Source organism: Pocillopora verrucosa, chromosome 10 (genome assembly GCF_036669915.1).
Source record: "Pocillopora verrucosa isolate sample1 chromosome 10, ASM3666991v2, whole genome shotgun sequence".
Lineage (NCBI taxonomy): Eukaryota > Metazoa > Cnidaria > Anthozoa > Scleractinia > Pocilloporidae > Pocillopora > Pocillopora verrucosa.
Genome location: NC_089321.1, coordinates 8772108 through 8790425, shown reverse-complemented (window position 1 = coordinate 8790425; position 18318 = coordinate 8772108). Strand labels below are relative to the sequence as shown.

Below are 18318 nucleotides of genomic sequence, written 5' to 3'. Positions count from 1 at the left end.
GTGTTCTCTGGATGAAACGTATTCCCTACGAAGTTTTTTTTTTATGGAGTTAAGTGAAATGACTTTAACAAGTAGCACACTCTGTGACTCATCAAATGACTGATAAAAGTGAAACATTCTGCTGGAATAAGTTTCCCTTCTTGTTCATGTTCTGCTTTTATTACAGAAGACTGCCAAATTTTTTTCTCAAAAGAAATTCGAATCAATTAAATCGATCACTGAAAAAAAATTTATCATCGAAAAGAGCCGCCCGTAATGCAATGTAGTTGTGATTTTTATAAAGCTCCAATTCTGATGAAGAGGAGAGGTGGCATGGCATTTATAACCCCTTGGTACCATCCCCCGGATATTTTCAAAACTTTTCACCCCCCCCCCCTCCATCGACTAATCGGGGCTCCTTAGCCTGACCTTTAATGACCCTTTCACTCCTAAGAGTGATCAAGATATAATTCCCCCCTCCAATTTCAAAACTATCTCAACCACGCAAGTGATGAGAAAACAAGAAAATGTCAACACAAGGAGATTATTTTCTGATCCAGCGCCAAATTCTCAGAACCAAAATTACGAGAAATGTGTGGTAGACAATAAATTGAGATTTGGGTTTAAAAGGCGTAACAAACACTTTTCGTGCATTTTATCCCCATTAACTTAGCTCGCCATCATAGAAATTATTTTGCTATGACCATCATTGGCCCTGGCGGCTAGTTTTGAGAGGTTTGGGCTCGAGCGGGCCAGGGTGATTCTTATTTCGTAACATTCCTCGTCAGTAATTTATGAGGAAACGTATCGGTAGGTGCTTGCAAATAGACAGGAACACTGGGAATCATCCCCGCGACATATTAGCATCTTAATCACTTTATTCTGTGAAACCCAGAGTAACCTCTAGCACTTACCACTTAGCTTGTTCGATTTTGTTGATAATTTTATATTGTTACACCGAAATGTTGTCATATGGCCTTAGTTTACAACTTAAAGAACATGAGAAAACAAATTTGTTATGCTGAACTTGAATGAAGAGGTAAAAGTTTTATGAGAATTTACTTTGCAATACGCCGAATTGCAACTAAAGGGTAACGAAAGGGTAACATGGAGGGTGACACGTAGGCAGCCAACAAGGTGGGAGGGAAAGGGGACGGGTTAGCAAGCTTTCTGAATTTTGGGCTGAAATGAAGACGAATGCCTCTCCCCCGTCCAGACCCCTACAGAATTGGGTTGCAATGCTGTCGCGTAACTGAATGACGTTCAAGAATCGAACATGATTGACGAGCGAGGCGGTGATCAGACACTTTGAAGATCAGACAGTTTGTAAAAGAAAAAGGAAAAAAAATGCCGATGTAGTCCGGCAGTGTCGAAAGAGGCTCAGCTGATTTGGCTTTTGGACTGGATAATTACTTGAAATTCAAGCTTTTGAAAAACTGAAGAAGATCAAACTAGAAACACTACACCACATTTTGACACCTCGCGTTTGAACAACATAACGAGACGAGAAATTTTAAAATTTTGCATATCCGGGGTTTATTGAACATTCCAGTTGTTATCAAGATACATTCACAACATGTAACTCGAGGTCCAGTTGTACGAACTAAATTACAGAGTTATTTAAACCTTTTTCCTTTTAAATTTTTTAGTCAATTCGCAAATTTCAAGGTAACTTTTTGACTAAATTCTTTTCAAGATGGTCAAGAGTTTTCCTTGCATCACCTTTAAGATCTGTAGCCGATGACGAACACCTCACTCCAGTCTTTATCTGTGACAGCTGCCACGCTCTTGTCGCCTTCTTCGTGCACAAGCTTGATGGTCAAGGTCCCGTCACCAAATGGAAACCACATATTGGCTGAGTTGACAGTATTTATGCCTTGCCCAGTCGCCATATTCAGGAACTGTGTAAACTTCTTTTCTCCTTGAGAAGTTGAGAACTCAAAGTAGCCTCGGTGAAACTTTCCTTCTCCGTGAGCTGTAACGTATGAGTAGATCAAAACCTCATTTGCTTTGACTGGCAGCTCCAGCTTGTAAGTTTTTTCTTCCCCATTACGTTCGGGCAGAGTGCCGAAGCTCTTTTGGATTGGTTCATAGAGAGCAGCACTCATGGTTGGTTTGGTGATGAAGTGAAACTTGCAAAATTTCCACCTGACCTCTAGCTCGTCTGCACAGAGTTGAACTGCGACATGCAACTCGATACGATGGTATTTTATTTCAATGAACTGTTCCCAGCTGTCACAATTGCATCCAATGAAATAACTTAGAGGTTGCATGGACTATTTTTCAATCGCCTTTAAGGCAGCTTTTAAAAAAAACAATTCAGGATCTTTTTCCACGAGGTGTTTAATTACCGGACGTTTGGGAATTATCGTACTCATAACGGAGACAAACAAACTAATATTGTTTGTAGCTACATGAGACTACCGCCTACTCCGTGAGAGTTGGGTGGCTTTCATATTACGCAACTCGACGAGTTTCAAAATTTTGGACGTGATAAATCACAAGCGGCCCAAGCTCCAGCTGTGAGATGATCAAGCGGCTTTTCTTATGTACGTTGAAAACCTCGAAATGAACAACTCGCTTAAATGGGCTCTGTTCATCAAATTAAGCGGTCAGATAACAAGTGATACACTGTGGAAGTAAGGTGAAGTATTTTTATTGAGAATTTGACGTATTTTTTTATTCCTTAGAGCGGTCGTAAATATTCCCATACAAACTCTTATAATTCCGCCATGACTGTTATTGCGCAAGATGATCATCTCACAGCTGGAGCTTGGGCCGCCTGTGATCAGACCTTTTACCTTTGTTTATTTAAAACATTTTGGGGCGCGGCGAATGATACTTCAGCGATGAGCTTGAGTCTCGAAATGTTTTTATAATGCGTTTATTTTGTCTCGTGGTTTTCCTTTGGAAGTCTTTTTTAATCTCGCAATTACTCCCATCGCTAAGGGTCTTAACAAGAGATAGTGAACAGGGAAGCTTAGTGTTATCGTCGTGAGCAATGACACTCTGTGTATGGTGGGGCTATGTGTCAATGGAGAAACATGCGGGTACTCAGTTAGAGTCTGACTTAGTGACTTTCAGTGCTCTCTCTCTTTTATGAAATTAACATTGCGATTTAACCTTTGTCATGTCGTAAAAAACAACGCATAAGAGATTATTACAAAGAGTGCGCAACATTTTCATAACATCCATACTATTTTTAAATGATATTACCTAATAATAAGGAGTTGTTCATCTTAAGTCTTGGCTGCTAAGTTTTGAACTAGGCTCTTATCAAGTAAAGAAACGATCTTTGTAGGTAAACTACAGTTAAAACAATTACAGAAAAGAAACCTGATGTAGTTAGTATTCACACCCCCAAATATTCGTGATAAAGTTGGCTGTGCGCCAATGAAGCGTATAGCTTATTACCTGAATGGGATCAACCCGGCCCCAGATATATGGGCGGCCGTCACCACCAAAAATACAAGGATGTCAAATATATTAGCAAATACAGATACCTTAGAACATTTACACATCCCTTCAATCTCTTAATCATCGTGCAGAGGGTGAGGGTGCGAGCGTGGGCGAAACAGAGGGGTGGGGGTGGGGGTGGGGGTGGGGAAAGACAGGAAAAAGAAAGAAGCTCTCGTTCCGCGCTCGCCGCGCTTAACGAAGGGCTGACGCTCGAAACGTCAGATTTTGAATCTCTTTACGGTGAACAATTTACATTATCGACTCAGTTGATATGACCAAATTATTTTCCATTGGCCCCCCCCCTACCCCTACACTGACGAAACACCGCAGTTTCCTTAGAAACTTGCCTCCTTCGCTCAAAAAACGCCTCCCGTTGACACCTCCGAAAAAACAACAGAATCTTTGTACACTCAGCGTGTCCGCGGTTTATGAACTATCCGTTTTCTACCTAACGAAAAGATATACTGTCAATCGTGGTCGTTTTACGGTCTTGACTGCAGCATCACTTCCTTTCATTTTTTGTCATGCTTTATTTGTATCAAGCCACTCCGTACATGTTACGGTAATTCTTTGTCACATAATTTCTAATCAAGTACCGAGTCACGTGTTTAACTTGCGATTCATTTAAGATCTGTAACCGATAACAAACGCCTCGCTCCAAACTTGTTGTGGACTTACTTTGCCTGTCACGCTCTTCACGACTTCTTTGTGAAAAAGCTTAACAGTCAAGGTTCCCTCTCCAACTGGCAACCACGTATTGGCTGAGTTGGCAGTAGTTATTACTTGTCAGTCGCTACAGACTGGTATTGTGCAAACTTCTTATCTTCCTGAGACGTGGAGAACTCGAAGAAGTCTCTGTGAAAGTCTCCCTCTCCGGTAGTTGCGGCAGAAGCGAAGATTAAAATTTCTTTAGCTCCAGGTGGTTGCGCCAGCTGGAATGTTTTTTCTTTGTCACCCTTTTCTGGCCGAATGCCCAAGCGCTCCATCGAGCTTATTCTATTTTGCGAAACGAAACGAAACCAGGCGAGATATAACGAAACGAAAGGGATAATGCAGGTATATTTTCTAATAAGGTAAAGATAACTTTAACCAGAAATTTGGAGTAATCGTCAATTGATAAGAAGGATTTTTATTCATTTCGCAAAGTAGTAATTTCAGAGGAGCTACTATTTTGCAAAATCGACTATTTCACCCTTGTGGTGACAACGTAACCTCTTTGATGTCACAAAAATACATTTAAACATTACAAATTAGTATATAACCAAAGATTTTGGCCTCCTCTTATTTCTTACCGTATTAAAATATATTTCGCTAAATAGTAATTTTAGGAGAGATACTATTTTGCGAAATGGACTATTAATCGATTTCGCAAAATAGTTACTCTTCTTAAATTACAACTTTGCGAAATGAATAAAAATCCTTCTTCAGTAATTAACGATTACTCCATATATCTAATGAGTGCGAACTAACGCAGAGTATTAACGGGAACTCTAACATAGTTCGCCGTTTGTCAACAATTTTTGATGGAATGTTCTTCTTTTACAATGTCATATGCCAGCTGGTTGGTATTGTTGTCTCAGTGTTATGTAGACGATACTTTTACTCATGGTCAAGCGGCACGATAATGGCTAATGTGACTTGTTAAGCTCACTTAGAGGCTGCTGCTTCTCCCGGCGGAGGCAAGTCAATAAACACTGGCCCATCGTTAAAATGAGTTCCAAATGAAAAACAGTTTCCTCCACCGCCAAGAACCATAATACCTTGCGAATCTTCCCACCAGACACTGCAATGATTGTGAAGCATAAGAGGAATTGAAGGTGTTGAACGCACCTGAAAGAAAATAAGCGGACACCCAAGTAAATAACAAAGGAACAAATAATTAAAAAATTAAGAACAGAATAACAATTCTACGCTTCCTTTACGCTAACTGGTAGACTTAGTAGGTTTCAAATTCTGTTTGAATATACCTAACCTATCTTATCAGGTTTTAGACTTGATAAATTGAAAAAAATATGGTTAAAAAAATTGAAACAATTTATTGAATGAAAAAGACAGTACAGAATTTCTGACGATTCCATAAAATAGGGATAAATGAAACCCTCGAAGTTTTTCCTTTTTTTTTTGGCAAAAATTTGTAACTTAACGACAAAGCAATTTTTCCAATTGTACTGCATACCAAATTAAGAGATGAATGGACAGCTATCTATGGAAGAAAACTTGGAAAATCAGAAAAAAATAGAAAGAGCTGATGATGTGAAACCAACCGGAAGTGTGTAAGATTTCCAGGTCAGATTCTTCAGATTCAAAACAACAACCCCTGCAGGATGGGAAGAATTCGGAATTACTCCGCCAATGAGAAAAAGATTTTCATCAACAACATGAGCTGTGTGAGAGTATCTGAAACAAACAAACCAAAAAGTAAACCAACAAAAATAATGCCAATTTCCTGGGTTCAATGCCTTCATAGTGAAATTATTCAATAGTCCATCGTGTCTTTAGTTCCGCACGCGTTGTAGGGCATCTCTCGCGAGAAAAGTAAGTTATAGCATTTTAAAAAGGTAGGTGTATCAGTGTCGACGTATTACCTCGGAGGTAAGGGAGGATCAACAGATAGAGTCCGTAGCTTTACAGAATTTACCTGCAAGAAAGTATGGATAAGATGTTCACCTTACGTGAGTTTCAACATGCCAGTGGTTCTCGTTGCGTCCCTGACTGTTGAATGAGACAGAATTGGAAGGAAAATAACTTTGTTCAACATTTGAATAACAGCCAGCAAAAACATGTATCTTTACAATTTGTCATAGGTATGACCAATAAAACCCTACTAGTGCAAGAGCTAATAACTATTTCATTTCTGTTTGCCAGTTAAAACCTCCGGAGTCCATTCAGTGCGGTCAGTAAACTGTTCAGTATGACTGTCAGTTTGTCCCGTTTTGTACCACGTGATAGGTGTATTTAACCAGTCAAGATAAGAGTACAAAATGCTCCTTACATCAGTTTCCATGGTTTGAACTATGCTCAAGGCTTGGAGATTAGCGTCCAGGCCTCCTGTCAGCACCACATGATTGTTCCATACGCATGCACTATGAGAATGACGTGGGGTAGCGACATCTCCTTTTATGAAAATCTGGGAATTCAAGTGAAATGGACTCCTAAATAAAAACCAGTCTTCAATGCATTAAAATTGAAACAAACAGAGACACACTTTTTCTTCGGTAAGGTGTAGCATACTTTTTTAGCTTCTCTGTGACTTTTCTGACCACATGATGGGTTCTGTTAATTAAAAAAAACTAGTGTACCTTATTCCATGTTTTTGATTTTATATTTAGTAAATAGCAATCTCCAAGAGCAAGGCATGAAGAAGCACGTCCACCAAATATTAGCAAGTTTTCGCTTCCTGTAAAATAAAGTTGAATTTATAACTTAGGAGCTGGTCTGGACCGCAGCCAGCCCAATAATTCTTTAGCGTGAACATCCTGTGGTTAGTAGCGGAGAAAAGAGAGAGGAAAAATAACAAAGGTCTCAACCCACTACCCCTGGGACCTTGTACTGAAGACTTTTGGGCCTTTAAAACTTCTAAGAGTTTCTGCTTTCAGTTCAATCGACACGAAGGCCCTTCTTATTTTTGTGTTCTGTTCTCCGCACATGACCTGGAATTAAGTTGTTCAATATATGTATTGACTTGAAACACTTTGAATAGCTCAAATACTTATTACACTTTCTGTCGCTTTTGGGTTCTACAGGCAAAGAGGAAGAGTTCGTGCATACCATCGGGAAGGGTTACATGTGTTGCTGTATGTCGCCATCTTGGTTCTGGTATATCTCCTTGACAACTGTAAATGGTATATTTATAACTTGGACGAGAGGTAACATCACCGTTTGTACAATGTAAAGGCTTTGTTTCATCCTTGTTGTCCAGAGATATCAGAATTGTTTCTTTACAAGGATTTGATGGTGATGTCCGCCCACCGTATATAAGTAAATCAGTATCGTTTAATCTTGTAGCAGTGTGAAACATTCGGCCACCTGATATGAAAAGATGATAAAATTAGTGTCATGGAAACCCATCGCTATTAGCCGTCCGCTGCATGCACTTAAATATTGTTATCCAGGAGATTTTTAGGGTTCTTCCACTTTTCAAAGTTAATCGTGTTTTGTAAGGTTGAAAGAGCCAATATACATTAGCAAGGGGATAGGGGGTGGGGAAGAGAAAATAAACCTTTCTTACTCGGCGCTCCATGGTTTTTCGCATTGGTATAAAAGGTGTTTTTAACTACTATGGACCCACTAACGTTACTTCGGTTATGACGTCGTCTCTCTTTCTTACCGAGTGTTCGCTCTGAATCCGGTAAGATGTCTGCACAGTGTAAATTACCTGGAAGAAGATCATTTGAGTTAAAAATAGACTGATCGATATTCTCATATAACCAAGAAGCTATATATTCACTGTTGCTATTTTAGTTTAAGTTGTTGTTCAGTATTGCCCCAACATTAAAAGTGACGGTTGTTGTTTAGTTACCTTCCACCGTTCGCAGTAGTTGAATTCCATCAAGCCGCTGGTGTTTACCATTTTCCAGACCAAATCCTCCAGTAATGAGAACTGCACCGTTACTAAGAGGAGTGGCTGCGTGACCTAGCCTAGTTATCAAAACGAGAGGTTACTTAGGCGTTTGTCGTCTAAAAATTAGTGTCTACTTGGATTCTTCTCAATCAAGAAAATTGGGCAACGGCGAAGAAAACGAAAACTGGCCTAACTTGTCCTTCTTTAAAAATAAAAGCTGCCTCAGCATGGTATAAATTTGTCGCGAAGCAAGTGAAAAAAACTCAAATAGTTGCTAGAGAAGTCAGAAACTTAAAGAAGCAGAATTGTTACCTTTTGAGTTTATCCCGCGAGGGTACAACGTCCATAACTCGAACTGTGCACTTTACATTTTCAAGTAGCGACGAGTCATCATGGATCCTTTTTGCTGAATTAGGAGGAAAAACAAAATGTCAAATGCAAAGGTAATGAATAAGACACCGAACCTGCATCTTGGGTTAGCTGGCACATGCAATCACCTACCATTCAGCTGCGAAAGCAGCTCCTCACAAACATCCTGACATATCCCCTTGAATGCAGTAAGGACTATATAGTGTGAACACATCAGATGCCATTCCTGAAAAAAAACGTTTTTCTTTCGAGTTTATTCAAGACTTACAAAACATAGATAAACAGTAAGAAGATAAAAAATACAGCAACGAATCAATTGAACGTGGCAAATAGCGCGCCACTGTAAGACTACGATTTTATTTCACTAAAAACTTCACCTCAAACTCATCAAATGGCTCCACATTTTCCACTCGCCTTTTTTCTTCTTCAGGCAAAGTATCATAGTAAAAGAAATTCAGTGTTGGACATCGAACCAAAGGCCATCCCTATAAAGTGCGAAATGAAAAGAAAAAGTGATGAACTCAAAGAAAAGACGACGTCAAACTAATGGCAAAGTGTCTGTTTTCAATTCACCTCGCCCATAAATCGCTGTATTTGACTTTGTCGGGTTGGGAAAGCTTCTGTGGCAAACAAAGGAGCTCCAACTGAATCTTTAAAATGGTTTATCCTGGTAACGAAGGAAAATCAGTTAATTTTTTATGCGATACAAATTTAACTTAGATATCGGGAATCACTTGGTACCAGGTAATTAAATCTCTGCAAAAGACAAGACCATTTGAATTGAATAATAATTGAATAAAGAATTAATGAAAACTTGAGAAAGAAGACCGTATTTCAACCGTTTTTTGCTCTCAAATCTACCTCTAAATAATAAATTCGTTGTTGACACATTGTGAGAAAGAATCATATCATAAATTGCATCTTAAAAAATTCGCTCCATAGCTATATTGATGGCGATTAAAGAATCTCACAAACCAAATATTTATCAAACATGGCAGCCCTTAATAATGATTGCCGATTATTCACCGAAGGGGAGAGGAATAGTGGTGGATATTTACCGAGTCGGATGACAGGAATAATATCTACAAGGTACAGGCTTTAACAACGCTTCGCACGAGGCTTTTTCCTATGTATATTATTGCCCATCCACGTCTTGTTTTTTTTTTCACCTCTACCAGGATAGAAACAAAAGAAAAATTCCCCGTCAATTGTTGATAAAATACGGAATTGTTTCAACTTTCTAAGCGCGCTTGCATCAATGGGTCAGAAATAGCTATCAGCTGAAATGGTCCATTTAATTCATGAAGTGCCACATTTAATTCCTCCTTCAAAACAACGCTTATTCATTTTAAAATTTACCGGTTTGACTAGAGGCTTGTATGCAAGTTATTTCAACCCCAGACAGGTGTCTAAATATGTCTGATAAGGGTGTCATGAAAAGGACATTTAAATTAAAAACTTAGCCAAATTTACAATTAAGTGTCAAGTTGAGAAGAGGCTACATTAAATTTCACTAAAACCGTAAGTAAACTATAATGGGGCATTGGATATTATGCACTGCACCTTAAAGAAAGTTTTTAAAGGAATCTTTTGACTTTCAACAGAATGAATATCTCTTCAGACAGGAAAACAATTCTTGAGGAATCACTTAGAGACAGACAGATAGGGACAGTTATTTTTGAAACAACTTCAGCCTTCATTATCGCAATATTGGCACTGATGGGAAACATAACTCTGTGTTTGGCATTTTACAGAACTTATGCGCTCCGCCGTATCCAGAACTACTACATAATTGCATTGGCTGCATCAGACTTGCTGTCAACGATTCTCTGTCTTCCTCTGGGGTTAACTGTGGTGATTCTAGGAAGATGGCCATTTGGAGACGTGATTTGTCAGATTCAAGGCAGTCTAACATACTACTTTGCATGTTTTTCTTTAATAACCATGACACTCATAGCGGTCAATCGTTACATAAAAATGATGCAGTCCGTGATTATTTACCAGAGGTTTTACACAAAAAGCAAAGTTCTTATTTCTATCGCGTTTTGTGCAATCTTTTCTGGAATATTTATAGTTCCATTTGTTTCCCAACGATTCTGTTTCCATCCCGGAAAATGCGCGTGTTTCGCTTGTAAGAGTCAAGACAGTGAAAATCAAGCAGTTCTCATCGTACCATACACTGTAATAATCACCATGACTTATCCAGTCATTGCATTTTGTTATTACAAAGTGTTCCGCAAAGTTCATCTACATTTCTCGCAGATTGCACCTTCAAATATCCACGTAAACCATGAGAAATCATACGCAGAGGAAGTGAAAATCACGAAAATTCTCTTCACCGTGCTGATCGCTTTCGTAATATGTTGGACTCCAGCTTTTATAATTGAATTTCTCGACATATTTCAAGGCCAGTACAAGCTTTCTCGTCAAGTTTATCTCATTATGCCGTTCACGGGAGCAGCGAATTGTGCTGTCAATCCTTTGATATATGGTTTGCAAAGGAGGAGATTCCGGGAGGCTTACATAAATGTACTAAAATGCAGAAACTAATATCTTGACAGATACAGAATCATAGAATTGCTTCAAAGACTTTTTTGTTTATAATTCAATTACTTCTTCTGCTTTATTTTTAAACACCAGTCATGTCAAATAATTAGGTCTTATGGAAATAGAAGACAACAAGCCGCACTTGCCACATAATTGAGCTAAGAATAAATCAGAAGTTACAAAAATGTACAGTACTTACATTTTTATTCCAAAGGGATCATTAGGGGATACCTACGTAATAAACCACTTGCATTAGTGTAGTTTTTGTACCCACATATCCATAGGACAGAACAGTTATAATGATCACAGGATAATGACCCTGCTTTCCTCTTTCTGTATCCTTTACCACATTTTCCCAACCCCTGCTGGCATTAAAGATGCAAAACACTTCATTCCCTACCTGCTCAAACATTACAAACATGGCAGATTTAAAGAAATCTGCTGCCCATCCAATTATGGCCGTGGAACTAAAACAGAAATAAATTAAAAATAATAAAAATAACTATGTTGGTCAGGAAAATTTCTTATCAAGTGCCAAAAAAGGTTAATTTGGTGATTTGGCTTTGCCTCCTTGATTGTTAGAGATAACAAAGCTTGTACCACCTTTTTGACAATATTAAAGAAAACCATAACAGATAATAATCATAACACATCTACCAAATTACTAAGATACATTTCTCACATTGAATTATAAGACCTCCAGCCCTTTCATCAAAACAAACCAACCAAACAAAAAACAACATTCATAGTTTTACAGTACGTGCTTTGAACCCGGGGGTAACATTTAATAGTGTCATTTGATCGTCCAGGTGAGTGTAGTCCTGAGAAGGACTATTGTTGATAATGGTGACTGAACTTTCAACAACCTGACCGGAAGTCATCATCAGAGTCAAGTGAAAGGTTGCTGTCAGTAGAATGTACTTAGTCCGGTTTGTATAAACTGATTGGTTAGTTTTGCCGTGATGTTGTTGGCTGTAAGACTCAAGTGGCATAGGTCAGTCATGATTGGTCAGTTTCATAGTTTTCTTACATTGTAATAAGATAAGTCAACTTCTTTTGCATGCAAACACATGCACATCACCTATGTTAACAACTGGAATGGAAGCTTCTCCAGTAAAATTAAAATTCCTCCTCTCAGAGTCTGTTTCCTGAGCTTCTAATACTTTTAAACTTAATAAAGAGTTTTTAATCATCTTCCTTCCTAATTTGTCAAAATCCATATAATTATATTTAACACAATCATATCTCCCTGATATTTTTAAGGTCCACAAAACAGCTAGTGCTTTCAGTTGGTGTGATGCTACAAAAATTCACCGGTCAAATTACTTATGTACCATAAACAGAGCTCAGGAGAATACCTCTCTGGTGGGTCCATATATGTCAGTACAACTTCTGACAACAATAAAGTAGGAAGTGATGTGTCAAGTCCACATTTCAACAGACAATTTTCAAGCATTGAACGATTTTTTAGGTTACATCCCAGAAGCGTATATTTTTCACCATCAACACCTGGAAATCAGAAATGAATAAAATGTATTTAGTTGGTAATTTGCTACAAAATCGCATGGCTAATGGTGTTCAGACAAACAATTAAAAGACTACTACTTGTTGTATCTCTAAATTGACAGAATAGTACATACAAATGTACATTAATATGAGAGAAACAGAGTAAAGTAAAGAAAAAGAAAAAACAGGGAGGGATAATAAAGGAAAGAGGAGAGATATTCCCAGTGACTGACCTCCTCCAAGCCACTGTTTATTTTCTGTTAAAATTTTTCCGATTCCTTGAAATAATTCTTTGTGCTGAAGAATCAAACTAGCTTTCTGTTTAGCAACCTCTGGGAAGTCAATCTATGAATCAGAAAAAAAAATTGCCAAATCTGAGAAATGTCAACAAACAAGAGATCTGTTATGTAATACCAAAAAAATTTACCTCAAAATATTTTGTGTCTTTTAGAAATGCTTCACTGGAAAGTGAGAAGAAAAGTGTGTCAAATCCAGCCCCTACAGAAACAATCTAAAATAGAGGAATAACACACAACCATAAGATTAAGACTACCTCATAATCAAAATATTCTCTACTTGCTTAATTCAATCCAGCTGCTGACAATTTCACCTATTTTGAGTACATATTTTTTGAGTGTATCATTATGCTTCATTCTTATGGTAAGTTACATTTAAATAAATCAACAGATTCTGAATGAATATCAATATATAAATACAGAATATTAATACAATTGCTATTATTGAAGCAACTAATAAATTAGGCTACTTCTTTGAAAAAAAACTTAAGAAAGGCAAAATTATCTTGGTGTATAGTAGCCACTACAACTAACTTTGGGGCTGATGTCAAATATCAACAAAATTCCTTATTTTTCTTAGTTCACAAAATCATTTGTAATTCATGTCAAGTACCTGTTTGTATGCACATTTTTTCAGCCTCAGGCTCTGTAAAAAGCCCTTTACCATGTACTGTATTGCCTTTGCCCTTATATAATATGACCTGCATTTGAACACATACCAGAATTTATATGTACACTTTAAGTATTCTGTGACAATACATCCTGGAAAAAGTTAATTTTCTTTTCCATAACATTCATTGATTAGCCAATACCAATCAATCATTTTCACATTACATCACGTGAGCTAATTTTTGATACAAATGTACAATAACAAGAAAAATTGACCATTCAAGGGAGTCAAGTTAGCTTTCTTCCACGGAAATATATGTATTTTTTAATTCGATATGCGATTATCTCCACTGGCCAAGTGAGCAAAGACAGTTGATACCTAGAACCTATCAGGCCCTATTAATCATCAATTGAAATTCAATCATTTGTATTAGTCTAGGTCAGGTAGTTAGAAGAAAAACCCTCAATTACTGACCAATGAATAATCGGTGCTCTTCTAGCAGTCTTGGAGACAAAATACTGTAAGAACTTATCTTCATAGTATCCATGTGTTACGGTTGAGAACTTGCTTAGAGTAGCACGGTCATTTGTTCCTTGGACCTGTAGGGAAATCAGAAACTAAATCTCAGTGTGCCATAAATCACTTCTCTTAAAATCATTTAAAGATGCTATAATTTTGAGAAAAACCGGTGAAAATAAGTTGTTGTGCGAGTGTAAAATATAACGGGAAACAAATTTTAAAAGAAAAAAGAAAGAACTCTCGATTAAAATTTAAAGTGATAGAAGTTACAGTCAAATGGAATAGACTTGCCTGAATATCTCTCTTGCCTTTGAAATGTTCCATCTTATTAGCAAAGATGTGTAAGTTCGTCCGCCATCTTCACCGCACACGTTCTTGGAAAACCTGGTACTGAATGGTAAACCGCTGGTTAAATGACACGTAAAAACAAAATGGCGGACGACGGCGTAATTTAGCCTGCATAGGACATATGCTGTTTATTTAACATGAAGAATTTCATTTTTGTGGGATTTGTTTTCCAATTTTGCATCTGCAACCCAGGAACTGCTTTGTATTCTTTAGAAAAACTGAAAATCTACAATTTCTTTTTTGAGCCGTATGGAATAATTTTTCGAAGCGATCTCATCTTGAATACTTCAGCAGACTCTAGCAACTGTACAGATCAAAAAGAGGCCTATGACAACTGCAGAACGATTGCTTCGAGTCTGCACGATGAGAAGCTTCAGAATTTGTCAAACATATGTCCCAGAAGCAGTTATAATTGTTTACATAATTACACAATGAATTCACACCCTGAATTCAGAACATGGCTTAGGAAAGTGCAGACTACAGTGGAAAATTTGTGCAAAAATCACTGTTGGAAAACTATGCAGCTTATCACTAAGAAGTGCATCTTGACAGGAAAATCAATGATAAAGGTAATGTGGTGGCAATAATTTATGTTATAGTCGGCTGAGACTAAGGAAGTAGGAAATATCTGCATTTGAGCTACGTACGCCTCTTTTGACCACATGAGAGTATCATGGTTGTCACAGATCAGGAGTTGAAATGAAATATGGAAATTGTAGCACCATTTATCCAATAATACAGACGGCTAGAATAGGTGAAAATTTTAAAGATTTTTCTTGTTTATCTTACACACTCTTTTTGAATTTCTCAGAAGGTTATCAGTTTTAAATATCAGTTTGTTGGGCAATAATGTTTTGTGGCTTCGTCATACCTGAACATTTGCTGATTTGTTTGTATCTTGCATAGGAGGATGACCAAAAGTACATCCTGTTTGTGAATGAAGTTCTCAAGTCTCTCTGTCAGCAGGATGGAATTTCTTCATGTGCTAATAACTTCATTAATGGGCTACTGAAGAATGAAACAGGAAGTTCACTCCAGGTAACACAGATTTAAATAATTTTCCCTTAAAAAATTATGAACACTCACTTTACTTTTCTGCTATTTCAGATACAGTGAATCTAAGAAAGTGAAGACAACTAAAATAGTAGACAAATTTGAGATAAATATTCCAGTTGAAAATGGGATCTAATGTCCAGTTTAAGTGCTTGTAGAAAGTTACACTATAATTCAATTTTTTTTATCAAATTTTAAAACTACTGGTATTCAGATTTCTTCAGCAAGTCAAAATCTTTTATAAACTTCTTCAGAAAGGTTTGAATATTTTACACATATTCTCTGATACATTTATACACTAGTATAATGTTGGCTTGTCCATGCACTCAAATGTTGTTGTTGTTGTAAGCATTAATAAACAACAAACTATTGCCTTTTCAACTTCTACTCTTGTTTCCTGCCCTCCCACTGTCCTTTCTCTCCCTTCCTTGTTCTCCTGGGCTGTGGCCCCTTTATCCCCCTCCACCAACAAGTAAATAGTCAAACATTCTTCAGTGCCAGTTGTTTCAAATGGAATTAAAAATGAATCCTGGAATATCTACAAGATGTAGATGTTGCCTTGACAATTAAACTTTGACTACCGGGAGTTGTTTACAAAGAAATGTGCCAATAGTTCACTGAGGTTCACACTTGCAATGACATGTGATGATCATAATTATAACTTTCATGTATGTCTAACCATATTTTTTTAGATATATCATAGGTAAAAATACACATTTAGTTTTTATGGATTGCTTTCTGGAAACTGATACCTTATTTTTCTGCATTTTCAAACAGATTTGTAATGTTCCCCAAAACTTGAAGGAAAATATGTGTTCAAGCCAGTGTCATAAGGTACACTATTTGCTGATGGGTTCTGTTTATGTTAGAGAAAATAAAGTATTGAAATTTAGTTATCTCCCTGAATTTCTGTCAACTGATGAGTAATTTGGGTGTTAAAATTAACAAACATTATTTTCCATCTAGGATGTGGGGAACTTTTATAACACCCTTGGCTGCTGTGTTGGGTCAGTTTTGAACATCATGGATTGCTACAGGTTGGTGTAGTTATATCACAAGTATTAATATTAGTTGGAGTCAATGTTAAGGTTATGAGAGCCAGTAAAATGAAAGAATAAGTCAGTCTGCACTAATTTGTTTTTACTATTAACCCTCTGCACACAAGACTGCTGGATTCTAAGACTATGCTTTCTGCTTTGCTGACATGCACAACCTCAGCATGGACTGTTTTTGATGTGGATGTTAACCAGCTATATGTACAAAATGTTGAATTGCACTGGTTTTGCATTTTTAGTAATATACTTTTGTTGTTTATTTATTATTGAATCATTTCTCTTCCACAGGTATATTTTTTTGTTGTTTTTACATTTATTCCATTGTTATCTAAAATAATTATCAATAAAAGTCTTGTTGAAATTTTTGAACTGTTTACTTGCAGACTTTGTAGTTTGCCAAGGATTTTACTTGGTGAAGTGATTATTGTGCATATCACTGACAATATTCTTCTTTACAGAATCAAACCAAGGAGCAACAGTTATGGGGTTTTTGTAAAAGATGGGAAGAGGTGTAACTTATACAAAATGCCACCAGCATGCACAGCAAATCCCAAGGTGAGATTTATCCTTTAGGGGTGCAATTAAACCATTTGTTATGATTTTAGGTCATCAAAATGGCAACTTTGGAAAAAATGTTAGCTGGGAACTCTGATAATCAGATTCTCAAAGTGTCCAAGTTGACATTCTTTGTATTGTTTTGTTTTAGTGCTCATTAACACCTTCAGGAAATCCCACCTCACCTTCGGTAAAAAATTCATTGGAAGGGAAGCAGATTGCAGGTGTTGTTATTGCTGTGCTGATCTGTTCTGCTGGAGCTGCAATTGTTGGAAACTACTTTTACAGGCGCATGAAGAGAAGGCAAGCAATTCGCTTTGAAGACTATGGCTACTCAAGACTCAAGATGCTTGAGGATGATTTTTACCATGATGTTGAGGATGATGATGACGAAAACTCTGGATTAGTTCAGATGTAGCACTGCTGTTTCCCTGGCAGGAAACATTCCTGAAAATGCTTATTTTATAGAACGGAATCAGATGAAAGTCTAGAGGATCCTAGATAACTCAAGAGTATCTTGACGTAATATAGTTCTAATTGTGAAATTTTGATACAACCAAAACTTTTTTAAAATAGAAATGATGGTTGTCATGTTCTCCTGAACTTCACAGCTGCCAAATCTTAAGAGAACATATCAAGTCCATTAATGAAAGTTCAATTTTGTATTTTTATAATTAGAAGGTATTTAAAACCTAGCTATAAAGATTTACATTAATACCAGTATTTCTACATATAGGAAGCAAAATCCAAGGAAGTCGCTTTTGTTAAATTAGATTATGTATTGAAATCTCATGCGGATATAAAATCAAGAAACACAGTAGTAAGGCTGAAGAAAGTAACTATTGATCACCTGGTCAGCTTGTCTATTTGGTTTGTGTGGAACATAAGTGACTTGAGGAATAAAATTTTGATGAGTTGTACTCCTGTATGTCTATTTGTATGCTTACACGATCACATTATCCAAGGGAGAGAAGTTCAGAAACCTCAGACCCTGAGTGCCTTAGAAGCAAACTAAAGGAAGAATAGGGAAGAAGGAAAAGAGAGAAGAAGGAAGAAACGGCCCAGTATTTTTCATTTTCAACAATCACATCCCTTCTATAGTCACAAGTTAGCGCCTACTCTTAATGCGTGGTTGTTTAGGGACATGGCAGACGAAAATCAAGATGCGGACTAAATTATCATCTCCAGTCCTCCATGACGGAACTAATGTTGATGCCCATTCCACCGTCTAGAACCAGCTTGGAAGTCATCATTAGCGTCAAAGGACTCGTTTGACTGTAATGGTGACTTTGCTAGCGTTTTCGAAACTTACCAGAGAGATTTTAAAGTCAGGATTAACAGTAGATGGAGTAGTTGGATCTTCCGCGCAAAAATAGTTCCAGAAAGGACTGTTATCAGTAATATTGACTGACGTTTTGACATCCTGAGCGGAAGTCACTATCAGAGTCAAATGCCTAATTA

The 18318-nt window shown here is 37.2% G+C and overlaps 3 protein-coding genes across 5 annotated transcripts; 2 read left to right on the top strand and 1 right to left on the bottom strand.

Moving 5' to 3' along the window:
• Positions 1-3954: 3954 nt before the first annotated feature.
• Positions 3955-15157, bottom strand: LOC131791626 (tRNA wybutosine-synthesizing protein 4). 3 transcript variants are annotated; one of them, XM_059108964.2, is made up of 21 exons: positions 15066-15133; positions 14138-14236; positions 13802-13926; positions 13331-13418; positions 12849-12932; positions 12655-12766; positions 12274-12424; positions 11316-11382; positions 11115-11146; positions 8942-9035; positions 8746-8853; positions 8501-8594; positions 8312-8405; positions 7958-8076; positions 7766-7813; positions 7207-7464; positions 6738-6835; positions 6431-6565; positions 6024-6076; positions 5703-5835; positions 3955-5268 (listed from the first exon to the last, which is right to left on the bottom strand). In XM_059108964.2, the coding sequence occupies exons 2-21, from the start codon at positions 14168-14170 to the stop codon at positions 5086-5088; spliced, it is 2109 nt and encodes a 702-aa protein (XP_058964947.2). In that variant the 5' UTR covers positions 14171-14236; positions 15066-15133; the 3' UTR covers positions 3955-5085. The 3 variants fall into 3 exon arrangements, with proteins under 3 accessions (XP_058964947.2, XP_058964949.2, XP_058964948.2); XM_059108966.2 differs by lacking the exons at positions 3955-5268; positions 6024-6076 and adding an exon at positions 6111-6150 and having other exon boundaries at positions 5706-5835; positions 15066-15157; XM_059108965.2 differs by lacking the exons at positions 3955-5268; positions 6024-6076 and adding an exon at positions 6077-6150 and having other exon boundaries at positions 5721-5835; positions 15066-15157.
• On the top strand, positions 9883-11043 carry LOC136283992 (histamine H2 receptor-like). The gene is made up of 2 exons (XM_066173646.1): positions 9883-9889; positions 9973-11043. The coding sequence occupies exon 2, from the start codon at positions 9974-9976 to the stop codon at positions 10916-10918; it is 945 nt and encodes a 314-aa protein (XP_066029743.1). The 5' UTR covers positions 9883-9889; position 9973; the 3' UTR covers positions 10919-11043.
• Positions 14278-17777, top strand: LOC131791629 (uncharacterized). Its single transcript, XM_059108970.2, has 6 exons — positions 14278-14763; positions 15101-15232; positions 16025-16081; positions 16214-16284; positions 16761-16857; positions 17009-17777. The coding sequence occupies exons 1-6, from the start codon at positions 14332-14334 to the stop codon at positions 17273-17275; spliced, it is 1056 nt and encodes a 351-aa protein (XP_058964953.2). The 5' UTR covers positions 14278-14331; the 3' UTR covers positions 17276-17777.
• The last annotated feature ends 541 nt before the right edge of the window (positions 17778-18318 follow it).

What these genes read in the sequence shown, in the direction of transcription:
- LOC131791626 (XM_059108964.2), bottom strand. Translation starts at nt 14,170, where the DNA reads ATGGAACATTTCAAAGGCAAGAGAGATATTCAG. An exon ending in AAAAATGTGCATACAAACAG is followed by an intron (nt 12,933 to 13,330) that starts GTACTTGACATG and finishes CCTCTATTTTAG; the next exon opens with ATTGTTTCTGTAGGGGCTGG. An exon ending in GCTGCTTTCGCAGCTGAATG is followed by an intron (nt 8,406 to 8,500) that starts GTAGGTGATTGC and finishes CTCCTAATTCAG; the next exon opens with CAAAAAGGATCCATGATGAC.
- LOC131791629 (XM_059108970.2), top strand. Translation starts at nt 14,332, where the DNA reads ATGAAGAATTTCATTTTTGTGGGATTTGTTTTCCAATTTTGCATCTGC. An exon ending in CAGGAAAATCAATGATAAAG is followed by an intron (nt 14,764 to 15,100) that starts GTAATGTGGTGG and finishes TATCTTGCATAG; the next exon opens with GAGGATGACCAAAAGTACAT. An exon ending in CATGCACAGCAAATCCCAAG is followed by an intron (nt 16,858 to 17,008) that starts GTGAGATTTATC and finishes GTTTTGTTTTAG; the next exon opens with TGCTCATTAACACCTTCAGG.
- LOC136283992 (XM_066173646.1), top strand. Translation starts at nt 9,974, where the DNA reads ATGAATATCTCTTCAGACAGGAAAACAATTCTTGAGGAATCACTTAGA.